Source organism: Lissotriton helveticus, chromosome 8 (assembly GCF_964261635.1).
Source record: "Lissotriton helveticus chromosome 8, aLisHel1.1, whole genome shotgun sequence".
In the NCBI taxonomy this organism is placed as follows: domain Eukaryota; kingdom Metazoa; phylum Chordata; class Amphibia; order Caudata; family Salamandridae; genus Lissotriton; species Lissotriton helveticus.
The window spans coordinates 43,403,470-43,430,506 of NC_136069.1; the positions used below are offsets into that span (position 1 = coordinate 43,403,470).

General features: G+C 46.4%; 2 protein-coding genes across 2 annotated transcripts in view; both read left to right on the forward strand.

Moving 5' to 3' along the window:
* LOC144773703 (uncharacterized) overlaps positions 1 to 27,037 on the forward strand; it is a 124,165-nt gene that overhangs the window by 96,569 nt on the left and 559 nt on the right. Inside the window, 1 exon segment of the mRNA XM_078658847.1 lies at positions 24,494 to 24,577. Within this exon segment, the coding sequence (XP_078514973.1) occupies positions 24,494 to 24,577 (84 nt within the window).
* The window catches only part of LOC144773704 (uncharacterized), a 103,030-nt gene continuing 81,633 nt past the window's right edge, over positions 5,641 to 27,037 (forward strand). Inside the window, exon 1 of the mRNA XM_078658849.1 lies at positions 5,641 to 5,760. The gene's annotated coding sequence lies outside the window, so the exon portion shown is untranslated. The remainder of the gene's footprint in view (positions 5,761 to 27,037) is intronic.

Sequence of the window (27,037 nt, forward strand, 5' to 3'; positions counted from 1 at the left end):
AGGATCGTAGTTGACGGGAGGGGGTGTAGAAGGACAGTCGTGCGTTGAGGCATTCGGGTCCGAGTTCGTAAAGTGCTTTGTGTGCGTGGGTTAGGAGGCGGAAAGTAATCCTCTTATTTACGGGGAGCCAGTGGAGGTTTTTCAGGTGACCAGAGATGTGTTCTGTACGCGGGATGTCTAGTATGAGCCTGGCTGAAGCGTTCTGGATGCGTTGGAGTTTTTTCTGGAGTTTTGCGGTGGTACCGGCGTATAGGGTGTTTCCGTAGTCCAGGCGGCTCGTGACTAGTGCGTGGGTGACCGTTTTTCTAGTTTCGGTGGGGATCCAGCGAAATGTTTTTTTGAGCATGCGAAGAATGTTGAAGCAAGATGATGAAACGGCGTTGACTTGTCTGGTCATCGAGAGTGAGGAGTCCAGGATGACGCCCAGGTTCCGTGCGTGGTCCGTCGGGGTGGGTGCTTTTCCAAGGGCCTCCGGCCACCAAGAGTCATCCCAGGCGGAGGGGGAGGTGCCTAAGATGAGCACTTCTGTTTTGTCTGAGTTCAGTTTCAGACGGCTGTGCTTCATCCACTCGGCTACTTCTTTCATTCCTTCGTGTAAGTTGGTTTTGGCGGTGTTAGGGTTATTGGTGAGTGAGAGGATCAGTTGAGTGTCGTCCGCGTAGGAGATGATGTTGAGATTGTGTTGGCGAGCGATGGTCGCAAGGGGGCTCATGTATACGTTGAAGAGGGTGGGGCTGAGTGACGATCCTTGTGGCACGCCGCAGATGACTTCAGAGGCCTCTGACTTGAATGGTGGGAGGCGCACTCTCTGGGTTCTTCCGGTGAGGAACGAGGTGATCCATTCCAGTGCTTTTCCTTGGATTCCGATGTTTCTGAGGCGCTGTAGAAGGGTGCTGTGACAGACTGTGTCGAAGGCAGCGGAGAGGTCGAGGAGGATGAGGGCGACTGTGTCTCCATTGTCCAGTAGAGTTCGAATGTCGTCTGTTGCTGCGATAAGCGCGGTCTCAGTGCTGTGTTTGGCTCGGAAGCCGGACTGTGAGGAGTCGAGGGATTTGTTGGTTTCGAGGAAGGTGGCGAGCTGGTTGTTGACGGCTTTCTCAATGACTTTGGCCGGGAATGGAAGAAGCGAGATGGGGCGGTAGTTTTTGAGTTCGGTGGGGTCAGCTGTGGGTTTTTTCAGAAGGGCGCTGAGTTCGGCGTGTTTCCAGCTATCCGGGAAGGTGGCGGAGTTGAGTGAGCAGTTGATGACATCTCGGAGGTGTGGTGCTATGATGGAGTCTGCTTTGTTGAAGATGTGGTGAGGGCATGGGTCGGTTGGGGATCCTGAGTGGATGGAGTTCATCAGGCGGATGGTGTCCTCAGTGGTGATTGGGTTCCAGTCGTTAAGGATGTTCAAGGAGGGTGAAGGTCCTGCTGAGGGTTGGGTGGGTTGGTCTCCGGGTTGGTTGTCGAAGCTGTTGTGGATGTCTGCGATTTTGTTGTGGAAGAAGGAAGCTAGGGAGTCGCAGAGGGCTTGGGAGGGGGTGATGTCGTTGGAGTTGGCTGATGGGTTGGTAAATTCTTTGACGATGTTGAATAATTCCTTGCTGTTGTGGGCGTTGTTATCTAGTCGGTCTTTGAATGCGGCTTTCTTGGCATACCGGATTAGTTGGTGGTGTATGCGGGTGGCGTTTTTGAAGGCGTCCCTGGTGTTGGTGTTTGGGTCTTTTTTCCAGGCCTTCTCGAGGGAGCGACAGAGTTTCTTCGATTTCTTAAGATCATCGTTGAACCAGGAGGCGTTTTTGCTGCCTGGTTTGGTTTGACGTTTTTTCAGCGGTGCTAGGATGTCGGCGCTGTTGGATAGCCATTGGGTGAGGTTAATGGCTGCTTGGTCGGGGTTTGAGGAGTGGGCGGGGGGGTTTAGAAGAAGCGATGAGGAGATCTGGTCGATGGTGATTTTGTTCCAGTTTCTTCGCAGGGTGGGTTGAGGATGGTTGTGGATTGAGGTCTTATTGTAGATAAAGTGAACGCAGCTATGGTCCGTCCAATGGAGAGTTGTGGTGTGACTGAATGAGATATGTATGCTGGAGGTGAAGATAGGGTCGAGTGTGTGACCTGCCATGTGGGTGGGGGTAGTGACAAGTTGTTTGAGTCCGAGGTTGGCGAGATTGTCTAGAAGGGTGGTGGTGTTGCTGTCGTTGCTCTTTTCCAGGTGAAAATTGAGGTCTCCCAATAGAATGTAGTCCTCGGAGGGGAGGGCGTGTGGGGTAATAAAGTCAGTGATGCCGTCACTGAATTGTGTCCGGGGTCCTGGAGGCCGGTAGAGGAGGGTGCCTCTGAGTGTGGTCTTGGGGTCAGTGTGGATCTGGAAGTGGAGGTATTCGGCGCTGCCAAAGTTGACGTCTGAGCTGGTAGAGATGCGGATGGAGTTCTTATGGACGATAGCGATGCCTCCTCCAGTTTGGTCGGTGCGGTCCTTACGGATGATCTTGTATCCTTCCGGGATGGCAATGGTGATGTCTGGGGCTGAGGAGGCGTTCATCCATGTTTCTGTTAGGAAGGCGACGTCCGGTGAGATGGTGTCTAGTAGATTCTAGAGGTCGACGGCGTGTCTGTGGACCGAGCGGGTGTTGAGCAGGATGCATTTTAGGTGGTTGGTGTCAGGTCTCTGTTTGGTGGAGGTGGATGAGGAGTTGGTTTTGGTGCCGTCGAACTTGCAGGAGTTGCAAGAGAAGGGTCCATGGGTGTGTCCAGGTGCGGCTTGGACGCAGTTGGGGGAGCGGCCGGGGTTAAGGGCTAGGAGGGTGGTGGCATCGTAAGTGATGCGAGTAGGCTGGGCATTGCAGGAGCCAGGGGTTCTGGCGCTGGGCGCGGTCCAGGCGCGGACGGGCGTAGACGGGCTTACCTTTGGCGCACCTTCGGCGCGGCCGTAGCGCGTGTGGACATCCGACATAAATGGAGAGTGGAGGGGGCGGAGCGTGGGAGGGTCAGCTGGGAGGCGGGGTCTGGGAGGAGACACGGTGAAAATACTAACAATGTGAAATGGCCGCCCGGTGAGGAAACGAAACTGGGGCACAGCCGGAGCTACACTCAATGAGTACAGATGCTAAGTACACAATAAGACGCTTCAACCACAGTTACATCAGCCGCTTATGCACAGTGAATTACTATTGAGCAATGCGAGCATAGACGATATCAAGCGCTCAACCTTAATGCAATAATTACAAACAAGAAATGCGAGCTAAAACGATACCAAGCGCAGTGAAATGAGATATGCGCTGTGACAGGGCGGCAGGCAGCAGGTATCAGGGCAGGCAATGCAGGCAGCGAGGAGAAAGCTTCCGTTATGCGAGAGGAGAGCTGGGGGAGCGACCGTAATGGAGGGAGTCCAGACGGTCACTGATTAGCACTGATCAGCAGTGGTAAAGTGCCCAGAGTGATAAAACCACCAACCACATGACAGAAAATATACAGGGGGAAGGCAAAATGTTCTGGGATGACCCTGCAAAAAGGGCCAAGTGCAACACTCTTTCATATGAGCATGTCACCCTGCAAACTTGTCCAGGTCCATGCATGACTAGCTGTTCTAGACTAGGTATTTTCTTTGCATTCTGGGACTTGTAGTCTTTTGCATTACTTTATAAAACCAGGACTACAATCCTCAGACAGTAAAGAGGCTACGTGAGCTAAACGCACACTAAACATCAGAAACTTGTCAGCTGTACAGGATGGTGGGTTGAGAAGGCCAAGGTTAGCTGCGAACAGCTTCTCCAACAGTAATGCAATTGCTTACAGCATTGTCAGATAAGTTAATGATTCACCTCAGGGGGCAGCAACTTCACTAAGTTGAAGGGGGACAGCCTTTCATGGATATGGCAAAGCCACCCATGACTATGGCCACATTACTGGTCCCAGCAGGAAAACAATACCTGGACTTGTTGCACTGCAAAGATCAGTGGTGTTGGAAAAGAATTGTTACATTGGGGAAGTGAATAAAAAGCACATTGTAGTGTTCTTTTCCCGCGCGCCTCCCACATGAGGGTATTGTTCTGCTTCTGTCTCACGCTGCCCGTTTGCACGCGAGACCCTATGCTGACTTTGACAGTTGCAATTAATGGTCAGGAGTTGTCGCCATCATCTAGAGGTGCTTGCGCGCACGTTATGCCCGTCTGTGGGAACTTGTCTCTACAAATAAAGTTTACTTGAAATCCCTTGACGACTTGTGGATTACTACACACATCTTGTACAGAGCTATTTGTCCATGCATGCTGCATTTCTATGTGGTGTGGCACAGTGTTCTTGTGGGCCACTTCCCAAGATCAGGACTTTTAAGGCGAGAATGGGGAAGCTGTCTGTGTCCTGTCCACCTTCATGCAGTAAATTCCTGGACACACCTAGCAGTTTGTTTGCAATGAGGGTAGGCAGTCCAGATAAAAGACATGCTTTGGTCTCGGAAAGAAAAGAAATCTGGAGATGAGCTCAGAAGGTTAATGCATATGGAATAAAGACTTGTGTGTAACCTACACGCCATACGGTCAACAGCTTCTAAGATAGCCTTGTTGTTTTTAACTTGATTGTGACATCTTGTGTAGGCATATATTCAACTCACCCTCATTTGGAAGCTGTTACCCTCCTTTTCAACCCATTTCCACCTTCCAAACGAGTGAAACGCCTCCCATGGACTTAAGTGGGATCACCCACCGTGAAAACATGCCCAGATTCCAAAAAGCAAAATAAAATTGCCATGTCAATTAATTTGAATAGATTTATCCTCCAGGACCTCTAAAATTCACCCTCCTCTGGGGCTACAAGGTGCTACCACTGGATTGTACTTTGGTACTTCACAACTCTCTGCTCATGGCCTTTCACAGGTGACGTCCCAGGGTCCTTGCACTCACCCAGGTGCCAGCCTCTCTTCTTCACCCGTCTTGTTGCATTGTGTTACTGTCACAGTGTTTCTGAAGCTCTGGCACTGACCATGGCGCGTGGACCAGGCCTGTTGGTTGAGATTATAGTTCACAGAGTCCCACCCAACATAGGATCACAAGGGTTAGCAGGTATAAAAATATCATTTAAATCCCTACATTTTTAAAATACATTTAATGCAACAAATATAAACTCGTCTAAAATATTCCAATGCAAGTCAGTTCTAAAATACTTTAAAAGTAAACGAGCAAAAGTGCTGAGATAAATTACTTTCAGGGGTTTTACACAAACTGTAGCACTTCCAGAACCACCAACAAACTGAGTTAAGAGGATGTAGCCTAACAACTAGAGCGGCCGACCAAAAAGCTGATGAACAGGATTGGAGTCTCAGCTTAAAAATATCCTGTGATTCTGGGCAAATCCCTCAATCTCTCCCGGTCTAAAAATGAACGTGTCCGAACGTAGTGTAACTGAGGTTCATATAAATCACTCTGATACCTTTGGGTCCAGTTTGTGCTGTTTATATAACTGCAAAAAAGAATAAAATGTCCAGTAAGAGGCGCCCCCTGCTGGAGCTGTCAATACAGATGAAACTATGTCCTTCTTGAGCGAGCGCATAACACCAGGTCTCTCTGAGCATGCGTGGAATGCAGTGTTTCTCCCCCGAGCATGCGCAGTCATACCATGCCTTTTCTGCGCCTGCGCACTCGCCCCGTCTCCATCTTGCTCTGCAGGGCCCCCTCTGCCGTCGGTGCTGTTCCTCCTCCTTTGTCGGAGCCGCTCTCGGGTCTCGGTTCACGCGGAAGAAATGACAAAGAAAGGACCGGAGGAATGAGGGGCAGGAAACCAGAACAAGTGAGTGATGGTGTGTGCAGAGACTCTCAGGGCTGGAGGGAGGAGGGTCTCACTGTTAATAGTAGAGTCAAAAGCAGAGGAGACCAGGCCGACCCTGAGCTGGTTCAAGGCCCCTGAGCTGAGGCTGATTCAAGGCCCCTGAGCTGGGGCTGATTCAAGGCCCCTGAGCTGATTCAAGTCCGACCCTGGGCTGATTCAAGGCCCCTGAGCTGGGGCTGGTTCAAGGCCCCTGAGCTGAGGCTGATTCAAGGCCCCTGAGCTGGGGCTGATTCAAGGCCCCTGGGCTGGGGCTGGTCCTGGAAAGGACAAGAGCTCAATACAACCTCGATTCGCTTTAATGTTAGTTAAAGAGCAGGTTGGGATATTTTTGAAGGAATTTAATTTTGTATTCAACGTGTACGAATTTGTTTGAAAGGGAGAAAAATACTGATTTTACAAAAGTTCGATTTTTACTGGCTTTGAGATTATAAAACTGGTCATCCTGGTTAAATCCCTGGCCAGGTGGCAATCCTGTGCACAATATTTCATTTTTTTTTTTTTTTAGTTTTATATAGCGCTAGCCTGACCCGAGGGGTATCGGAGCGCTTTAAAACAGTGTTTCAGTGGAGATATTTAATAAAGCAGTCTCAAACAAAAGTTCAGAAGTCCCCGGGTGCTGCAAATTCTTGAGGTAGTAGTAGAGTACTGAGGAGGTTTTGTTGCATGCAATTGTAGAGGTAGTTCAAGGGTGCTGCAAATTCTAGAGGTAGTAGTCGAGTCTTGTTGTGATATTGTTGTAGTTCAGGAGACCTGGGGAAGCCTCGGTTTTGGTTGTGGTGGGTCAGATGGAGCGGAGCCAGCACGGGGGTAGGGTTAGGCGTTGGTTGTCCCTTTGGGTTGGAGCGGTTGAGGAGAAGGGCTTTAAGGCGCATTTTGAATTTAGGGAAGGAAGGGATTGTTCTGATGTCTGCTGGGATGGAGTTCCAAACTTTGGCCGCATTTCCCGCGAAAGACCTAGCAGCTGTTGATTGCTTGCGTGCTCTCATGGGGAGGAGAAGGAGGGAGTTGGAACTCCTGAGGTTCCTTGTCTGACCTGCCCTTTTGACCTTGGCTGCTAGGTAGTCCGGCTTCCCAGTATGTAGTGCTTTGTGCGTGAGGCAGGCTGTTCTGAAGTATGCCCGCTGATCAATAGGGAGCAATTTTAGATCTTTTAGAGCAGACGAAATGTGGTCGTATTTCTTGACTCCAGTGACCATTCTGGCTGCTGCGTTAAGGGTTGTTTTGAGGGGAACTAGGTGAGTTTTTGCGGTGCCGATGAGGGTTGCGTTCCCGTAGTCAAGTCTAGATAGCACCAGTGCTTGTGTGGGAGGTCTTTGTTGGGAATTAATGGTTTAATCTTGTAGAGAAGTTTCAGGTTGAGAAAGGCGGTCTTTGCTGAATTTCTGATGTGCTAGGTCATGTCCAGTTTAAGGTCAAGGGTGATTCCTAGTGATTTTACGGAGTTAGCTAGTGAGGTTGCCTTTTAGAGTATCCAGAGCTTTAAGCCATTCTGCAATGTGTGGGCTCTCTTCTTTGTTGGAGATGAGGAGGATCTCTGTTTTGTCCTGATTAAGTTTAAGGTGATTTGGAGATAGCCAGTGATTAATTTCTTGGTGTTGTTTAGTCTGAGGATGTCATCAGGGGAGGAAGTTTACAGATAGACCTGGGTGTCGTCAGCATATAGATGGACGGGGATATTGAAATTTTTAAGTATGGAGGGGAGGGGTTCCATGTAAATGTTGAACAGTTGCGGTGAGAGCACTGAACCTTGTGGCACATCTCTTTTGATGGGGTGGTGGTCGGAGGTGAAGTTTTTGTTTTTTACCGGTTGTGGAGGAAGGAGGTGAACCAGCGGAAGACCATCTCGTCGGCAACCACCTTTTCTTGTAGGGCCTTGATGAGGAGATGATGGTCTACCGTGTCAAAGACTGCCGAGGTCAAGGAGAATGAGTAGGCAACAGTGATTGTTATCGAGTGACTTGCGAATATCCTCTGTGATGTTTAGGATAGCCGTCTCCATGCTGTAGCATTTTCTGGAGCCTAATTGGGGGGGATCAAGAAGGTTGATGTTGTCCATGTGCTGAGTCAGTGGTGAAAGGAGGCATTTTTCGAGAATTTTGGAAAAGAGGGGGAGATTGGAGACGGGTCTGAGTTGTTCAGGTCTATGGACTCCAGGCCTGTTTTTTTTTTAGTAAAGGCGTTGTTTGGCCTTCTTTGAGGCAATCCGGAATGATGCCATTTCTCAGGGAGCTGTTACTGATTCTGCACCAGAATGGGGCTATTGTGAGTTTGAGTTTCTTGGTCAGTTGAGAAGGTATGGGATCAAGGAGGTGTGAGGCGGGTTTGGCGGTAGAGATTAGATTGATAACCTCGGCTTCCGAGATTGGATTGAAGGACACACTACACCAGGAATTGTTTGCCTCAGTGAGGGTCACGAAGGAGGGAAGATGCACAAGCCCCTTTAAATCCTTGAGAGGAGTGCGCCAGGGCTGCATCTTGGCCCCCTCCTATTCACCATCTATATAAATGGCCTGGAAAAACATCTAGAGGCAGTGGAGGGGGACGTTCCGCGTGTAGGAGAAGTTAAGATCCCGGCTCTCCTATACGCGGACGATGCCGTACTGATAGTACGTACAGGGGTGGGCCTTCAGCGTTTGTTAGATGCTTTTGGGACCTTTATGGACCGGCTGGACCTAAAGATTAACGCCAAAAAGTCCCATACTATGGTGGTGGGTCGACACAGGAACAAGAAGTAGAATAATTTAATTCTTTCCTGCAAGGGAGAAGTAGTGTCATGGGTGTAAGCCTTTCCTTACTTGGGAGTTATATTTGACGAGAAGGGCTCGTGGGGTCCACAAATAAAGGCCAAAAGCCTATCATTAGTGACAGCGTCCTCAGCTTTGCTGGGCTTTGCAAAAGATTGGGGGCTAGGCCAATGGAGGCTCTTTTAAAGATTTACGATGCTAAATGTATCTCCTTAGTCATATACGGCTCTTCTGTATGGGGGTATGCACCACAAGATCCAATCCAAAAAGCTGAAAATAAATTTTTGAGACTCCTGCTGTCCATCCCCCAGTCTACACCTACGTTTTCAACTCACGGGGAGCTTGGTCTAGACTACGTTACAGAATGGCCCCTTTATTATTCTGGCTAAAGACATGGCTTAATGTTGAGTTAACACTCAATCACTCCATTGTAACAGACGTTATGTCTTTAGACCATGCTGCGAAAATACCTTGGCTAGAATATGTAAGACTTACTTTTGCACAGCTAGGTTGCCCAGATCTATATAATGATCCCTTGAGTATTAGGCGTGAGGATATCATCTGGACCAAAAAGAGCTTTATGGATGGGGCAAGATTGGCTCGAGAAGAACAGTAACTTATGAAACCTACTGTTAGATTACACTATTTGTTATTAACATCACCTTCAATCGAGCCTTATCTTAGAACTGTAACCAAACCCTTCCATAGATTTTTGTTAAGTAAATTCAGATTCAATTTAATTCATTATTCACTAGGCAACTATCAATCATGGTGCAAGCCAGAATGTGGCCCTCCGTGTAGATGTGATGAATTTTCTACGCAGGACTCCATGCATTTTATTATGTTTTGTAGTTTGTACACGGACCCCAGGAAAAAATATCTGACACCGCTACTGAGAGAGGCAGGGTTTATCCAGGTTATGCCCGCCTTAGTTTATTTACAGTCCTTGGGTAGCAACCGGGTTATTTTCTGTGTAGCTAGCTTCTTAGTGGCGGTCTATAGAATTAAATCCAAAAGAGGCCACTGAGGGATTTTGTACAGTTTTAGTGTGCAATATTAGTATAACGTTTGCATGGTGCACATGTTTACACCTATCTTCGCTTCTGCCCAATGTACGCACCCACAATGATTTTTATGATCGTGTATATGTATGTAATATGTGATTTTTAAATGTATATAAATGTTTTATTCCTTTTATGATTTTAACAAATCGAATAAAGTGTATTTGACTGACTGACTGACTGATTTCCAAGTGTTAATGAGGTGCCTGTATGTGCTTTCGATTGGAAGTGGAGGCAGGCTTACGCAGGCGTGGTTGGTGGTGATGTTAAGTGAGAGCTCAATCTTGGAGATTTTGTTCTTCAAAGAAGCTGGCAAAGTTTTCGCACAGTTCTTTCGAGGCCTGGGTAGAGGCTACGGGGGTTTGGCGGTTTGCCGTTTGATGATTTTGAAGAGTTAGTTTGGCCTGTTTTTTGCATTGTCTAAGACGGAGCAGAAAAAGTTCGACTTTTCCTTACGTATGTTTTTTGTAGTTTCTTCAAGATGCTTGAAATATTTCGAGTAGGCTTGTGGAGGGGTTGCTTCTCCACAGTCTTTCTGTGGCTCTGAGTTGCCGCCTTTCGTTGTTGATGTCTGTATTGAACCAGGATCTTGAGGGGATGTTCCTGGCTTTTTTTTTTGTTTCAGAGGGGCTATCTGGTCAAGAATGGATGTCAGGGACGTGTTGTAATGGTCAGTGAGTTCGGTCGTGGATAGCTCCCCCCTGGGGGTGTAGAGGAGGGAATTGACTTTTTCTTCCAGGTCGGTCATGTTGATCTGGGTAAGGTTTCTGGTCCATTTGGATTCTTCTTGGATGGGGGGTTGTAGAGTGGCTGGCTGAGTGAGGTGGAAGAGGATTAGGTGGCGGTCAGACCAGTCTACGGGCAGGGTGTGGATTATCTTCACTGTGTCACGTTTGGCGATAATGGCATCAAGGATTGCTCCCTTGTTGTGAGTTTCTTCTGTGCAGTGTTGCGAGAGGTTGTTGTTATGTAGTAACTCGCTCAGGTTTTGAATTAGCGGGTTGCTATCTTCATTCCTGTGTAGGTTGAGGTCTCCCAGAATTAGGTTATTCGCCTCTCGTAGTGAGCAGTGGGCGATCAGGTCAGAAAGGTGCGCGGTCAAAGTGGTGGGGTTTCCTGGGGGGGTGGTAAATACGGTTGCAGGTTAGTGTTTTATTGTTACTTGTGTTGATGTTGACTGTAATGCACTCAAAGGTGTTGTAGTTGAGGGAGTTTAACTGTAGTTGAAAAACTGTACATTTCCATATTTATTTAACTGATAGACACGCAGTCTTACTTTTGACGTCTGCTGTGTTTTAGCTATTTAAGTTTTAGCTATTTAAGCTGCCAAATATTACATAACATTACATCAACTGGTAAATACTAGCATTATACCAATAATGTATGTTGATATATGCCGTTATTTAAATACATTTTATCCTCTTTTTTTTAAATTTCCCATGCTGTCCATATGCTCAGCTGCTGGCCTATAATTCATCAAAGAAGAACAACCATCTCTAAAACCTATTTTTTGTTTTTGCGGTGAGGCCGGAAATCAGGATGACATCGGTAATTGCGATTCCCCCAGACACGTTGTGAAAGCAGGAAGCAAAAGTAGGAATTCAATAGCCACCACCACATTCAAAAAGTATAACTGTGTAATTAATTCTTACCATCACAGTAGCTAACTCACTATATAAATAACTCTAAAAAATGTATCAAAATCCCAATATCTGATAACAATGCTTATAATAATTACCTGATATATATATTTTTTTATTTTCACCAATATTCGCGACAACGTGGATAGTCGCGATGTCACCACAATGGTACATTGGGGCCGCAATGGCGGTCGCAGCGTTGTTGCGAATAACGCACGAGATAAAAAAAATCATTTTGGACCCATAACTTGTGTCACGAACACCTCCGTTTCTCACCCATGGGGTCAGAGTATCTCCACCCTGGCCCCTTATGTCGGGTTTCACACCGATTTTCAGCCCTGGGAACCGTTCCGATAGATAAAATGGCAGCCGTAACTTTCTATTCAGGTTGCATCCAGCCAATCAGAACTTTCCGGTTGGCGCGGGTAACCACTTATCATCGTGAAACCACTGAGAAATATCCGTGGCCAGAGATATCACTATCAATTTAAACTTACATTTCTCAATAACTTCTGAACGGATTTACACCAAATAAGCAACGGCACTTCCTTGAACCAACAGCTATCTCCCTGCCAAATTTGGTGTAAGTCAGTTCAACGGTTCGGGCTGTAGGTGTGTGTAAGGGCTCTATGGGAATTAACATTACAAACGCAACATTATTTAGTGTACCAAACTCTCGGTCCCCACTGGACGGATTTCCCTCAAACGTTCAAAACAAAAATACCCACCGTGACACTTTTGTGGCAAATTTTCGTATAGATCGGTCAAACTATGGCAAAGTTATAGCCAAGTCAAAAAATGCTTTTCCTATGGACACTAGGTCCTAACTGTAACAACCTACTGGCGACATACATATATATTAAGCAAAGGTTTTTTTAGGGTTTTAGAGTGGGCATTTATGGGGCTTAGGGTGGGTATAGGTTGCGTTTTAAATGTACGTTTAAGGAAAGTATATAGGTACGTTTTTTTTTAAAAAAAAAAAAGGGTTTATGGTGGACATTTTTAGGGTATAGGGTGGGTGTGGGTTTGTGGGTGGTAAGTGTAATTTTAGGTTTTAGGGCCTGTATGGGTTTTTGAGTGGAAAGGGTAATTTTAGGGTTTAGGGCCAGTAGGGGTTTTTAGGTTGTAAGATAATTTTAGGGTGGGTATAGGTTTTTTGGTGGCAACAAAATTGTTTTGGTTTAGCTTAGGTATTGGTTTTTGAGTGGCATGGGTAATTTTAAGGTTAGAGTGAGAATGGGCTTTTGGGTTGCAAGGGAATTTTTAGGGTTTAGGGTGGGTATGGGTTTTTAGGTTGTAAGGATAATTTTAGGGTGGGTATAGGTTTTTTGGTGGCAACAAAATTGTTGGGGTTTAGCTTGGGTATTGGTTTTTGAGTGGCATGGGTAATTTTAAGGTTAGAGTGAGAATGGGCTTTTAAGTTGCAAGGGAATTTTTAAGGTTTTGGGTGAGTATGGGTGTTTGGGTCGCAAGGTTAATGTTAAGGTTTAAGGTGGGTATAGGTTTTTGGATGGGAAGGGTCATTTTAGGGTGTAGGAGCGGGTATCGGTTTTTGGTGGCTAAGAAGAAGCTCTCATCATACCAAAGCGTGATATCCATTACTGTTTGAATTTGGGAAAATGCCTGAAGCCATTGCAGGGTGAGTGCTGTGGCATATGGGGCCCTCCGGATAATCAGTGTGACTGCCTGTTCCCATGCTGTCGCCACTTGCCGGACTATGTGGGGGCAGTCTTTAGGAGTGTGTGAACCCATCATGAGCTAGCTTGGGAGTGTCCTACTGGTATTTCGATCCACCAGCAGTTCTTTCTCCATGTTCCGGCCCTCCGGGCACCATTGTACTGCGTATTGTAAAAGTCCCACCAAATAATATAGCCTAAAATATGGGAGACCAAGGCCACCTGATCCTGTATCAAACTTAAGGACCTTTAGTTTGACTCAGCTGCGCCCTCCAGCCCATATCAAGGAGATCTCGGGCTGTTTAAGGTGTCAAACATGGCTTTTGGCTTTGTGCCGAACAAATTTTGGAGCACATATTTGCATCTCTGGAGCATCACCATCCTTGCCATCGCTACCCTGCCAATGGCTGAGATGGAGTCTATTCCAGAATTTCACTGACTCTTTGAGGCCATCTATGACTTTCCCTGCATTCAAGTTGTATTGCTGTTCCGGTTTTTGTTTCACATGTATACCAAGGTAGCAAAAATGGCTGCTCTCCCATTGAAATCCAACTTCCGGAAGGTTTGATGACTCCTCCAACACTAGAGCTGCTAGTGGGAAAACAACAGTTCTTTTGGTAATTCACGTGTAGGCCCGATGACCCTCCAAAAAAAGGTAATATGCCGCAGAGCACCGGGATTGCCTCTTCCAGGTGTCGAATATACAACAGCACGTCATCTGCATATAATGAGACGACAAGTGAACGGCCATCTACAGGTATACTCCACTGATTCATGTCCTGTCGTAGCCTGATTGTGAGTGGCTCCATCGACAGGGCAAACAAGAGCGGCAACAGTGCACATCCCTGTCTTGTGCCCCTCTCTTCCGAAATTCCTCGGCTTCCGAAATTAATCCCCCACTTCGAATTCTAGCACCTGGTTGATGGTAGGCTGCGTCTATCTCTCATGTACAAATCCTAGGGCCAGCCTTCAGAGGGTCAGGGCATGAACAAATGTAAATGTAAATATACCGGTATTTATAGAGCGCACAGCTACTTCCCTGAGGTAGTGTCCCGGCGCTGTCCGTATACCGCTTAGGAACCCTTCCTGGTTTTCCCTGCGAGTGTCCACTCCTGGGCACTCCCAGGGTGAAACCAGGCATCACAGCGCTTTTGGGGCCGTTGTGGAGATTAAGCAAGCTATTGCCCAGAGTTGCAGAGTGGGACCCATGATTAGAATAGGCACCGAGGCGAGAATTATCAGGTCCGAGGAAATTGAGCCCAACACCCTCCAAGGCGGGTATTGAACCCTGGTCCCGGGCCAGACCTCTGCATCAGGGTCTGCCGCTCTAACCATTGAGCCACACTTCTCCACATCACAGCAGCCCATTTTCTAAAAACCAACCAACACAGCCTTGTTATTGTTGTCTTAGGGCCATTTTATATTTCAGAGAGACAAGAAACCACCCATTGTGGAAAGGGAGACCAGTAACAGTGTAATATTCTGAGCTGCCAGAGATCAAACATTGTTAAAGGGACACCAGTAACACTAGCATTCAACGCTGCTAGAGATCAATCACCATGAAAGGGAGACTAGTAACACTAACATTCTAAGTTGCCAGAGATCACACATCATGAGAGGGACATCAGCAACATAGTAACAGTGATCCAGTGAAAGGACAGGATGAAAATTTCACAGTCGACAAATACCTCCAAGATAGGGCCCCTATACACATTCAAGTTTCCTGACTGTTTCACTCGGGGTCAAGTTTTATTTTCACTTTGATCTGGATTTGCCAATGCCTAGCTAACCTTCACAGATCAACACTCTTCCTTTGGTCAATGGACCATTAGTCGAGTAGTTGATGGTGAGATTAACAAATTTATTGATTTTATCTTGTATCCCTCAATAAAATAATCACAGACTCCGGGTAAGGTTCAATGAATTTTATCTAATCACTCCGTCAAAATGAACACTCATTTGTACAGATTCACAGGGCAAAGTCCATCAACTTTCATGGGAGAGAATAATTCATTTATCAAAGTGCATTCAATGTATAGACTCATTCAACAAATAAATGCATTAGAAGTGATAGATGATGAGACAAAAGACATGAAAAATCATACATTTGCAAATGTAGGACAGAATAATATTTACCAAATGGGGAAACCGGGAAACCCAACCCTCTGGCCAAGGACTGGTGGGGTCTCCTGACTTAAGATTCAGGTGACTAAGACTATTGAACAGGAGCAGGATAGGATCATTCTTACTACACTTCTCTAGAACCCCAATGCACCAGAGCGCATCCCTCTCTTACACTCTCCCCCTCCTCGATATTCTTCCGCAAATCTTCAATCTAATCAGGCTGTCTTGCATGAATGAATCTTCCCAGTCTGTTCTCTTCTGTCCAGCAGCAGCTCTCGCCCACATCTCTCTTAGCATCAATGTCAACGACTTTCTTCACGTAAATCACTCTAGTTATACTCTTTAATTCTGCATGTCCCACCCTCAAAAGTTGCAAATATCAATGAATCATGGACTGTGATTGGACAGGGGAAAGTGAGTTGTCATCACCCCATACTGTCATGTTTAATTTCTTAGCTAATTCTTTGTTTAGCAAAACCCTTCCCCTTTAGCTCATTTATTATTCTGCCTTAGTATTTTCCTATGCGTCCGATGTATCAATTCAAACCGTTCCCACAACAGCTTGTCCTTGGCTCTTGTCAGCCTGTCAGCTGTCAGCCTGTCAGCGGTCCGGTCAGCTTCTTCACCGCCATCTTTTTCATTAGCTTAGCACATAAGGCCCAAACCTACACTATTAATAAAAGAAAGTTAATTTCTTAGATATGCGATTGTCACTGTTCACCACCCACTTCTACTCTATTCCTGGTTAGATTCTCTTTCTTTAAGCAAAAGCATTAGCAGCAACGGCGTCTTTTGAATTTTAAGGCAAGCATATGCCAAGTACGCAGTGCCTCAAGATCTAAGATTAGTAATCTTTACGCATGCGTTGGAATTTCCCTCTCAAACGAGTTAGTCACATGGTTATTTACGCGGGTCTGGTTTGCACACACGCAAAGCATTTTCCGGTTTCAAGCGGGATTTCAGTTACGTTGCAAATTATTCTTTGTTATTCGAATGTGCGTAAAGCTCTTTTCCCAGTATGTAAATGTCATGTGCATGTTAGTTTTCTCTTAGTTATTATTTCTTATTTATTAGTACCTGTTAATGAGAGATTGATCCGAGCAAGTTTCTTTTCCTTGAATCCTTGCTCCATCAACAGTCTGAGCTGCCAGAGATCGCACATCATGAAAAGAATGAGCAGTAACATTGTAACATTCTGAGCAGCAAGAGATCACACATCGTGAAAGGGACATCACTTCACATTAACAGTCTGACCTGCCAGAGATCACACATCGTCAAAGGGACATCAGTAATACACTAACATTCTGAGCTGCCTTAAATCACACATTATGAAAAGGGCGAGCAGTAACACTGTAATATTCTGAGCTGCCAGAGATCACACATCATTAAAGGGACATTAGTAACACTGTAATATTTTGAGCTGCCAGAGATCACACATCGCGAAACCAGCGGTTCTGAAGGGAAGGGGCACTCATTAAATATTCCAATGTTTTCAGGCTGTGCCAGGCAGACCTTACCCAAACCAGGGATTTTTCAGGGGTTAATCCTCCCAAAGAAAGTTTTGAAATAATTGTAGTAAAGCAGTGCATTTCATCACAATTTCTTCACAACTGGCTGCGGAGCCTATATCAGAGTGTGGTGTGGGTCATGGGAATTGTTTACTTCATACTTCCAAGAAAGTAGAGCTACAAAATTACTTTCACATATGTGCACAAATTATTATCCAAACTATCACTATTAGTGATTCTACTCAGACATAAAAACAAACTGCAGTCTCTGACAGGCTTGGGCATGAAGGTTCCCAAACTCATACGGGTTGAAAGGCCGTATTAATGCCAATACAGCACTATACAGTTTAACGTAACTTAACAAAACAACCACATCTCCTGGGTATTTACACAGTTACAGTATCAAATATAATTGTGGATCATCACTGCAAAAAAAGAGCAACATGGGCGCATGATCAATACATCTTAGTTCAGTTTTACTGTTATTGTGAATGTTTCTATCGAGTTATAGCATAAACGCCTCTCATAGCACCTAATTTAATTTTATAGATAGATTGGGGGGGATTCGACAGATGACCTCGAGGGAAAATTAAATAATGAATTTTCCGTTGTCTGTTGAAATCCCGCCCCCCCCCCCACACCGCTCTTACCTGCACGGGCTGCTGCTGCATGGAACTTTACACTTACTATAGAGCTGCCCTTACCATTCTCACGCTCAAATAGCTCATTTTCATTTTCTGTGCTAGCGTGAGGCGCTGAAGTACAATACATGGCTGGGCAAAGCACAAATTTGACTTTTCTGTGGTATGGGACTCAGTTGCATCAGGTCACAAGACTGCTAAGCTTTAAATCCTGGGATCTCATTTGGATGTCTCGCTAGTGACGTGATATAATGACCATATAAAATGTGTTGAGCAACTTCCATAGACGTACAACCTTCACCGTTTCCAGTTTTTCAGATTCCTACAGGTCCGCCACACACTCTCTGCACACAATGAGGCTCTGAAGAATGTCCCAGAATTGATCCATCCGAAGGTTAAAATTAGGGCTAAAACCCCTGGGACGTGAGGACATTTCTGGACTGTATAGGTCCCCAGTCCTTAACTGCACTAATGGGCAAGACGAGGGCAGTTTGGGAGCAAAACCTAGATGAGCTGGATGACAAGGACTGTCAGGAGGCAAAGATAGCAGCACGGTTCCAGGCCATCCCCTCAAATAGCAGAGCAATACAGTGCATTTACCTGCACAGGATGTTCAACACCCCCCCCCCCCGCCCCCCATCGGGTGTGGAGGAAGGGCAGCAGCAGTAGCCCGGTTTGTACATAATACAAGAACCGCGCTACATTTTACCATGTGATCTGAGACTGTCCATGTATAACTTGGCCAGAATCACACACAAGCCAAGTAACTTTGAACCTAAAGTTGCCGTTCTAGGCATAAGGGAGGCTGGTCCTTTTTCATTGCGCAAATATTGCATGCGGGGCTGGGATTCTTGATAGCCAAGCATGATATTGCGCGCCACTGATCACAGGCAGAAGCTCCCTCTGTCTGTGAATGGCAGAGCGGCATGGACTATTGTGTGCCCACAGATCAGGCAGTTTATAGAACAACTCTGCAAAAAGAAATATAAGAAGATCTGGGGTGCATGGACTGCTCGTCATGGTTTGACGTAATTATACGTGAATCCCTGTGGTTCTCCAGTACACTTTTTTTAAATATATCAAGTCGATTCATTAGAGATGTAATTGCCAGACACGCCCCTTTGCCTCGGTTCAGTTGATGTACATTTTTGTAATGTATTGCTATTAAACTAATAAAAAGTTATATAAAAACTTTAAACAAGAGTTTCTCTGTAGGTAATAATACATCTTATAGACACGTCTAGCCACAGATTCCTTACCTTTGAACTTCCAGGCGTCAGGCTGCATCTGGAAGATTTTTGATAGCAGTACCCCTGTGCCCTGATAAGTGGCGTCGGTCGACTCCACGTGACTGCGTAGGCGTCTGGGTTGGCGTGACATCTGCGTCGTCTATATAGGCACCACCCCGGTGCGCTGACATCAGTTATTTTCTCAGTGCGCTAGCCAGCGCAGATCCATCGAAGAGAGCTACCCCAAGTCACTTTTTGACAAACATTGTTAGACTTTTTGTCAACTCTTTTTGTTGTGCTAGGTATGTTGAGTAAGAAAGCCTCAGTGATTAAGCTGTGCGGTGCCTGTCACCGCGCCATGTCAGTCACGGACTCCCATTTAGTGTGTCTATGGTGCCTGGAGCTCGACCACGACACAGTTGTGCTCCAATTGCCAGGCAATGCCGCCGAAGGCTTTGAAGGAGTGGTCCCTAAAGCTGATTGCAGCTCCGCGTTGGCGCTACGGAGGTCACCTCCTTGATCTCGCTCCCAGTCTCGGTTGAGGGGATGGTCCAAGCACCGCTCCAGGGGTTCAAAGTCTTCCTCGAAGTCCTTGCAATCAGGTAACAAGCACCACAGACTTCACCCCGTCCATCACAGGATTCTTAGGAACCTCGACATTTGCAACTCCTCTCCATGTTTCCCTCCCTTTCCAGTGCCGGAAGCGACCCCCACCCATCTAAGGGAATTTTATGATGCCATGTGCGCCATATTTTGATGGCCTGATCCTGCTGGAGTGCCTTCGGGCCCGCAGGGTCAGCTGAAGGAGGCCCCGTGGGTTCCATGCCTTTAGCTCTGGCCACGGTCTCTCCTGGATCTCCCCTATCATCGTTTTGATGACACACCATTCTCCCTGCCCTATTCTGAAGGGTAAGGCATGGAGGATGAAGATTGGGAAGGCAGCAGGGTCCCTTAGAAATCCTGCAACCCAATTATGACCTGGACTGGTATGAGGACCTGGGTCATGCAAGCGGCCTGGACACCTCTCCAAATTCTAGCATGATGTCTCCCCCTAACCTGGCTACGGATGAAGGAGCTTCATTTGCAATAATGGTGCAGCTTCCTATGGTGGCAGTCATGACTAATGTCCTGACAGAGGTCCTGCAGCCGGGTGTCTCTTCCTCTGGACCCTCACTGCCTTTCAACGAGGCCTTAACAGATGTTCTACTGGGCCACTTGCCCAAGCCCAGCACAGGAGCTCCTGTGAATAAAACAATTCTCCACCGCCCTGCACTGGCCAACCCAGCTTTCCTCTCTACCCACCGCACCCCACAGAGATTGGTGGTCCAAGCCTCCACTTTCCACTTCACATTCCCTTCCTCACCCCCGGACAGGGAATCCAAAATGCTAGACAGTTTCGGTAAGAAAATCTTTTCTTCCAACAGTCTAACATTGCCTCTTGGGCTGTTACTCCCCTTCTCTATGGGATACATACGTTTGCGCAAGTGCTTCCCAGAGTCTCTCAGGAGGACCGAGCTCTCCTCTCCCAAGCCATTACAGACGGGAGAGATGCGGCTAAGTTTGCAATACGATGTGGCTTAGATACAACAACCTTGCTAGGCAAAGCAATTTCCTCGATTGTGGCTGCGAGGCGTCAAGCCTGGCTGAGGATGCCTTGCTTTTCAGGGGATGTCCAAGCTAACCTTATGGACATGCCCGTTGATGGCTCCTGTATCTTTAGAGACAAGCAGGACGCAGCGCTTGAGCATTTTAAGAACTTGTGGTCTACAACCAATTCCTTAGGCCTTTCCACATCATCCAGGCCTGTGTCTGCTTTTGGCCCCTGTCGTGGCTATGGGAGAGGCTTCAACCGCGCCAACTCTATTCCAGCCAAAGGACCCCGCAAGTCCAGCAACTGCTGTGGGGCCGCGGATGCGGTCACCCAACCCCGTGGAATGAGTAGCCAGAAGTTAGGTCAAGCAACAACCCCTTCCTCCACCGCAAACCCTCCTAGTCTGATCCTCGGGTTCATGGATGTCCAGTTACTGGCAGGATACGCCTTCACTGCCACCACTGGGGAGATATCACCTTGGAAGGGTGGGTGCAGCAAATAGTCTGAAGGGGCTACTCCCTCCCCTTCGAGAATACTCCTTTTTCCATGCATTCAACTTACGATTGGTTGGCGGAGGATAACTTTGCCTTACTCCGCAACGATTTCAAGACTCTCTTGGCCAAGGGATCCATAGAGAGGGTCCCCAGACCAGAGATAGGCTGTGGTTGCTATTCCCTCTATTTTCTGGTTCCGAAAATGCAAGGAGGCCTTCGTCCTATTCTAGACCTTGGGGCCCTCAACTACTTCCTCAAAAAAGGAGAACTTTCAGTTTGGCGTGCTCCCCTTCAGCGTCACCAGTGCCCCTCGGGTCTTCACCAAGGTGATGACGGTGGTCGCAGCCCATCTGCGGAGATCAGGAGTTCCAGTCTTGCCCTATCTCGATGCCTGGTTTTTGAAGGCGGGCTCGTCCAAAGCAGCCGTCTTCCACCTCCAGACTACGGCGAACCTCCTACTCACTATCAATGTGCCAAAGTCACACCTGACTCTGTCTCAGGAGCTCCCTTTCATTAGAGCAGTACTGGACACAGTGCAGATATGGGCGTGTCCTCCCGAATGGCAAGTCCAGGATATTCGGGCTTTGATGCTGAAGTTTCAGCCTCTCTCCTGGATTTCGGTGAGACTGACTGAGGCTGTTGTGCCTCATGGCCTCCTGGATCCTGCTAGTAGACCATGCCAGATGGCACATGCAGGATCCGCAGTGGGACTTGAAGTTCCAAGGGGCGCAGCATCGAGGAACTCTCACCGACCTAGTTCAGATATCATAGGGCACAGGGAACGGCCTGCGGTAGTGGCTGACAAACCACAATTGGGTCACAGGCAGACCCCTCTCCCATCCCCACCCAGATCTCATGGTAGTCACAGATGCGTTCCTCCTGAGTTGGGGCGGCCATCTGGGAGAGGTGGAGATCAGAGGATTCTGGTCTACGGCAGAAGCCAAGCTCCATATCAATATGTTGGAGCTTGGTGCAATCCAGTTGGTACTGAAAGCCTTTTTACCATCTCGCAAAGGAAGGCTAGTTGAAGTGTTCACAGACAACACTACCGCCATGTGGTACTGCAACAAACAGGGCGGAGTGAGGTCGTGGACACTTTATCAGAAGGCCCTGCGTCTCTGGACTTGGCTGGAACAACAGGGCATTTACCTGGTGGTTCAACATGTGCCCGGTTTTCTGTACGCCAGAGCCGATGAACTAAGCTGCGTGTGCCTTGTGGCTCACGAGTGATGTCTCCATCTGGTGGTGGTGCAAGTGCTCTATCTACAGTGGGGAGAGCCTTGGTTAGATATGTTCGCCTCTGAAGAGCATGTGCAATGTCAGCAGTTTTCAAGTTGAAGTTTCCAAGGCGACTCTCGCTCTGTGACTCTTGTTTTGCAAGTGGAGCACAGGCCTCCTATATGCCTTTCCACCCATACCACTCCTACCCAGAGTGCTCAAGAAGATTAGGAGCAACCGGGCCCAAGTCATCCTTATGGCTCCGGACTGGGCATGGAGAGTCTGATATCCCAAGCTTCTACAGATGAGCATCGATCTTTTGGTCAGGCTGCTTCTTCGGGAGGATCTTCTGTCGCAGTAGAAAGGAAGGGTCCTCCATCCGAACTGGTACACTCCACCTCCTTGCGTGGAGATTGAGCGGCGGCAGTTGACAGCTTTTGACCTTCCTGCTGAAGTCTTTGAGGTTTTTCTGGCAGCCAGGCGTCCCTCCACGAAGTTGGTTTACACCTGCTGATGGCAAAGGTTTTGTAACTACTATACAGAACGGTCTATTGACAGTTTCCTTTGTCTGCTTCCCTGTCAGATGTCATTCTGTTTATTGTCTCATTGGCCCAGCAGGGCTCTGCTCTGGGCACTCTGAAGGGCGACCTTTCGGCAGTGTCTGCTTTTCTTTGGCTGCCGGATCAGCCATCTATGTTCATATCTACTCTTGCTCAGAGATTTTTGAAGGGGCTAACCCATATGTTCACCCCTTCGCCTTTTATTATGCCCCAATGGACCTTAATTTGTTCCTTACTTTTTTGATGTGTGCACCATTTGAACATCTGCTCAATTGTCCCCTTAAGCTGCTCAGTATTAAAACAGCATTTTTAGTGGCAATTCTGCCGGGAGGGTGAGTGAACTACAAGCACTGTCATCTCAGCCTCCTACCTGATCGTGTTTCCAGACAAAATAGTGCTCAGCACTATGGCATCTTTTCTGCCAAAGGTGGTAACACCTTTCCATCTGGCCAAATCTGTTTCTCTGCCCACTTTCTATGTGCCTCCGCATCCTTCCAAGGAAGAAGAGCGTCTCCACCATCTGGACCCCAAAAGAGCATTCTTGTTCTACCTTGATTGTACAAAAGAGTTCCGGGTGGACGACCAACTGTTCATAGGGTACGTGAGGGTAAAGAAGGGGCGAGCAGTTCAGAAGAGGACTATTTCATACTGGGTCATCCTTTGCAGAAAAATATGCTACGCCTTGGTGAAGAGACAACCTCCTGAAGGCCTTGGAGCCCATTCTACCTGAACGAAAGCAGCCTCCACGGCTCTCCAGTGTAGTGTTCCAGTTTCTGACATTTACCAAGCTGCCATGTGGGCGCCTCTGCACATGTTTGCTAGACACTACGGCCTGGATTCTCAGTTCCGCAGGGTGGGCCTCTTTGGCCACTCTGTTTTGTAGGACTTCTTGGTCTGAAACTTTTCCGCAGTCCCTACTCTGGGGTTGGTATTACTTGGGTATCTGTTCAAAGGTTAGAAATTTGCAGCTACATGTCTATCAGATGGACAAGTTACTTACCCACAGTAACACCTTATCTGGCAGAGGCATGATCTAGCTGCAGATACCTTACCGACCCATACAGTCTCCCAGCACTGCGGATTTGTTTAGTGTTAGGGCTGTTTCTCCTTCAGGGCCCTAGTTGTTTGTCACACCATGGTCAGTCACTTCATGGCTCTGTGCTTCTGGCATGGAAAGTCGTGAAACGTACTGATGTCCGCACGCCGGGTGTCCCTATATAGACGATGTGGACGTTACGATATCAACAAACCTGATGCCTACAACGTCACGTAGAGTCGACCCGGCGACACCTTTTGGCACGCAGGGGTACTGCTATCAAAAATCTTCCGGATCCAGCTTTCTGCCTGGGATTTGAAAGGTAAGGAATCTGTGGCTAGATCATGTCTCAACCAGATAAGGCATTGCAGAAGGCAAGTAGCTTCTCCAACAAGGGGAAGTGAATTGTAAGAGAATATGAAGGTTAAGAATTTTGGTTAGTCTGTTTAAGCATTTTAGGAAGAGCGTATACATCAATTGCAGTCTATATCTGACTGAAAATTACTTTAGTCAGGAGCTTTTGAAAAAGAGAGGCTACATTTTTTTCCAGTTCCCTGTAGGTTTAGGACAGGAACTGTAATTTTATTTGCGAAGGATGAAAGAGCACTTCAAATGTAACAGAAAAATAATCCGACTAGAGAGCTGGAAGGCACTTTAAAATGTGCACAGGGTAGTCTGTACTGAAAAGGCGATCCCGAAAATTACCTTCTTAATGTGAGGGTTGTTGAGCTTGAAGTTTAAGTCTGTCTAGAGAGTGGAGTAGAAGATATCAGACAGACGTGATGGGTTTTCAAGCCACAAATTAAAGTCCTGAAGCGCAATATTGATGTCTTTATTGATGACTAATTTACAGAGGAAGACTTGTAAATCATGGAGCTTGGAAATAGCAATGTTTAGTTGCCTGTATAGTCCATGGAGCTTGGATATTACAATGTTTAATTGGAGATATGGCAGAATTTGTTGCACAGAATTATGATTCCAGTATAATGAACTTGCCAGGCCTTCCTGAAGTAGAGAGTCTGGGTATGAGGAGGGCAGGATTTGAAGGTCAGAACAGTGGGTAATGGCGACCATGCCTCCCATGTGATCTATTGGTTATTATGATATTACAATTTTCAGGTATGTGGATAATGTGTTGGTGTTCAATTTTGTGAAAATATGATGCTGAGCAGATGGTGGGGAAAGTAAACGGGACCAAGTCATCTGAGAATGAGAGTGGACAAACAGCGTTTGCCAATGAATGTAGTTGGTCAGAGGTAAGTAAGAAAATCCAGCTTACCTTATAGGATAGAGGCAGCATTTCAGGCGGTGATTAGGGGCATACAAGCACAGACAGGCGATCCCCGGCTCCGGCGGCAGGTTAGCCCAGCACCATGTGACTCTGGCAATAGCTCGCTTAATCTTCCCGACTGCCCCCAGCGCCTAGAGACCCTTACGGGTGATTGTGCGCTTTACAAATGTGGATTATTATTATTATTACAGGCTTGCCTAGGCTACACCAGAGGCACTCCCTTGCAGCTTATGACCTTATATGTGTTAAGAGATTTCTGCACTTGCTCAGTACATGGTTCAGCTCCCTATAATGACGTTTCTGGGATATTAGAGGAATTGAAGGGAAGTGAGTCACTACTATTTGTATCAGGAGCAGCATGTCATTTTTGAGTGTAAAGTGGAACACCTTCAAAAATACTACTCATATTTCACCAACACCAAGGAAGGAATATAATTAGGGTTCCCACAGAAGGTTGCAGTATATGATAAAAGCTTCTGTAGAGGCAACGACTAAGGCTATGCTTATGGTTTTTTTTAAATGTGTACATTGTTGCTGGATTTGTTTATGTTAGACTTGATTTTGTGCTAATCTGTTTACAGCTTTGCTATAGCATTCAATAAAATACTAATTTCAGTTGAAACTATAAAAGCAAAATTATTGCATTCATATAACCATTAACCAATAACATTTGAATTCAGTTTCTGTGCTACTGAGTTCTAAGATCTTCAGGTTAGGAGTAATTGCCGTTGACACAGTGATTACATTACAGATATCTTGGTTTCTGTGTAATTCAGTTCTGTGTGCATCTGATCACAGGCATCTTGTGGCCTGATTTAAAGTTTGGTGAAGAACTGTATTTAGTCACAAACGCGACAGAGTATGCTTTTCCCCAAAACCAATGGGTTTCCCACCCTAAATAGAATCAGGAGAGTTGACAACTTTCTGTGAACATAGCCCCCGTTGGCTCTGTTGATGGAAAGCCCCTCCAGGCAGCACAACGGAGAAGGGGCCTTCTGAAGAAGGGCATAGCACCACCCATTTTATTTAGGGTAAGCAATGCGATGTGATGTATTTTTGTCTGTCTGTTACCTGGCAGTATAACCTGGCAATGAAAAGACAAAAAAAATACATAATGACACCCACACCGAGGTAGAAAAAAACTCCCTGCATATGGCGGTGAATAGTATTTTCAATTACATATTCCCACTTTTTGAAAAATGAAACGATTGTATTTTGAAACTCTGGTTTAAGGTTTTTTTTATTAGACGCAAAATGGATCAGATGTCTAAAATGTGAAATCTTGTAGGCTCTGAAGTGAGCACTACCCCATTCCAGTACATCCAGTGAGTGGATAGAAAACCTAAAATGCCCACACATCTCACCAAAGCCTATCTTTGGAAAGGAATTACCTTGCACTGGGATGTTGGAAAAAGTTGGTTGGGGTAGGAACTCCCGCACGCCCACTCTGCCATTTGCACCACGTAAGCAAAAAGTGTAATTTAGACATGTATTCCAAAATTATTTGTGCACATAAATATACTACTAGAATATATTTTGCAATTGAACAAAGTATTCCTTATGTCTAGACGGCAGCTGTGCAGCGAAAGGGCGCACTCAATCAATCAAGCATATTTGTATAGCGCGCTACTCACCCGCTAGGGTCACAAGGCCCTTGGAGGGGGGGGGACTGTGAACGATGTGTATCTCATAGCCTATTTTGTTGATGAAGGCACCCAAAACGCTCCTTTTACCTCAGTTCGCTACCATAATCTGCAAATACATTTACCAGTATTTCACATCTTTTAGTACATATTCCCACTTTTTGAAAAATAAAAACGTAAGTAAATTTTGGTGAATGAAAGTCAGAATCATCAGCGGCTGTCCACCAAACGCTGAGTACCTTGACTGTAACTGTGTGGCCGGCAGTGATCTCTAAGTTTGGCAACTGGTAGTTCGACTGCCAAACACTAGGTCAGGCCCTTAGGTTTTGTGTTACTTAAAGCTCTGATCAGTGGATTAGAAGGTATCTTTTTTTTTGGCATATCCACGCTCCGCAATTTAGATCACATTTCATTGTTTGAGTTTTATATTGTGCTTTTGGGACATTCGATCTGTCACAAAAATATACATGGAAACATTTATCAAGGAGTTGTTGTGTTCGTACTCTCTAATCTGAACTCTTCGTTCCTCTTCAGCCTTCCAATTGCAAATCCCAGAAAAGTGTGTGTGTCTTTTCAGTCACTGTCACTGTTGCCAAACTGTGGAATTTTCTTCCTTTACATCTCTGATTGATGCTTGATAACCTTGTTTGTACAAAGCTTCTAAAAACTTGGCAATTTCTTCAATAAAACCTTAATCTCTGGCTGCAGCGTTCTCTTCTTTAGCACTAGAAAACTGTAGTTGGTATTGCTGTACTCCTCAAATAACTGGAATAAATACATGT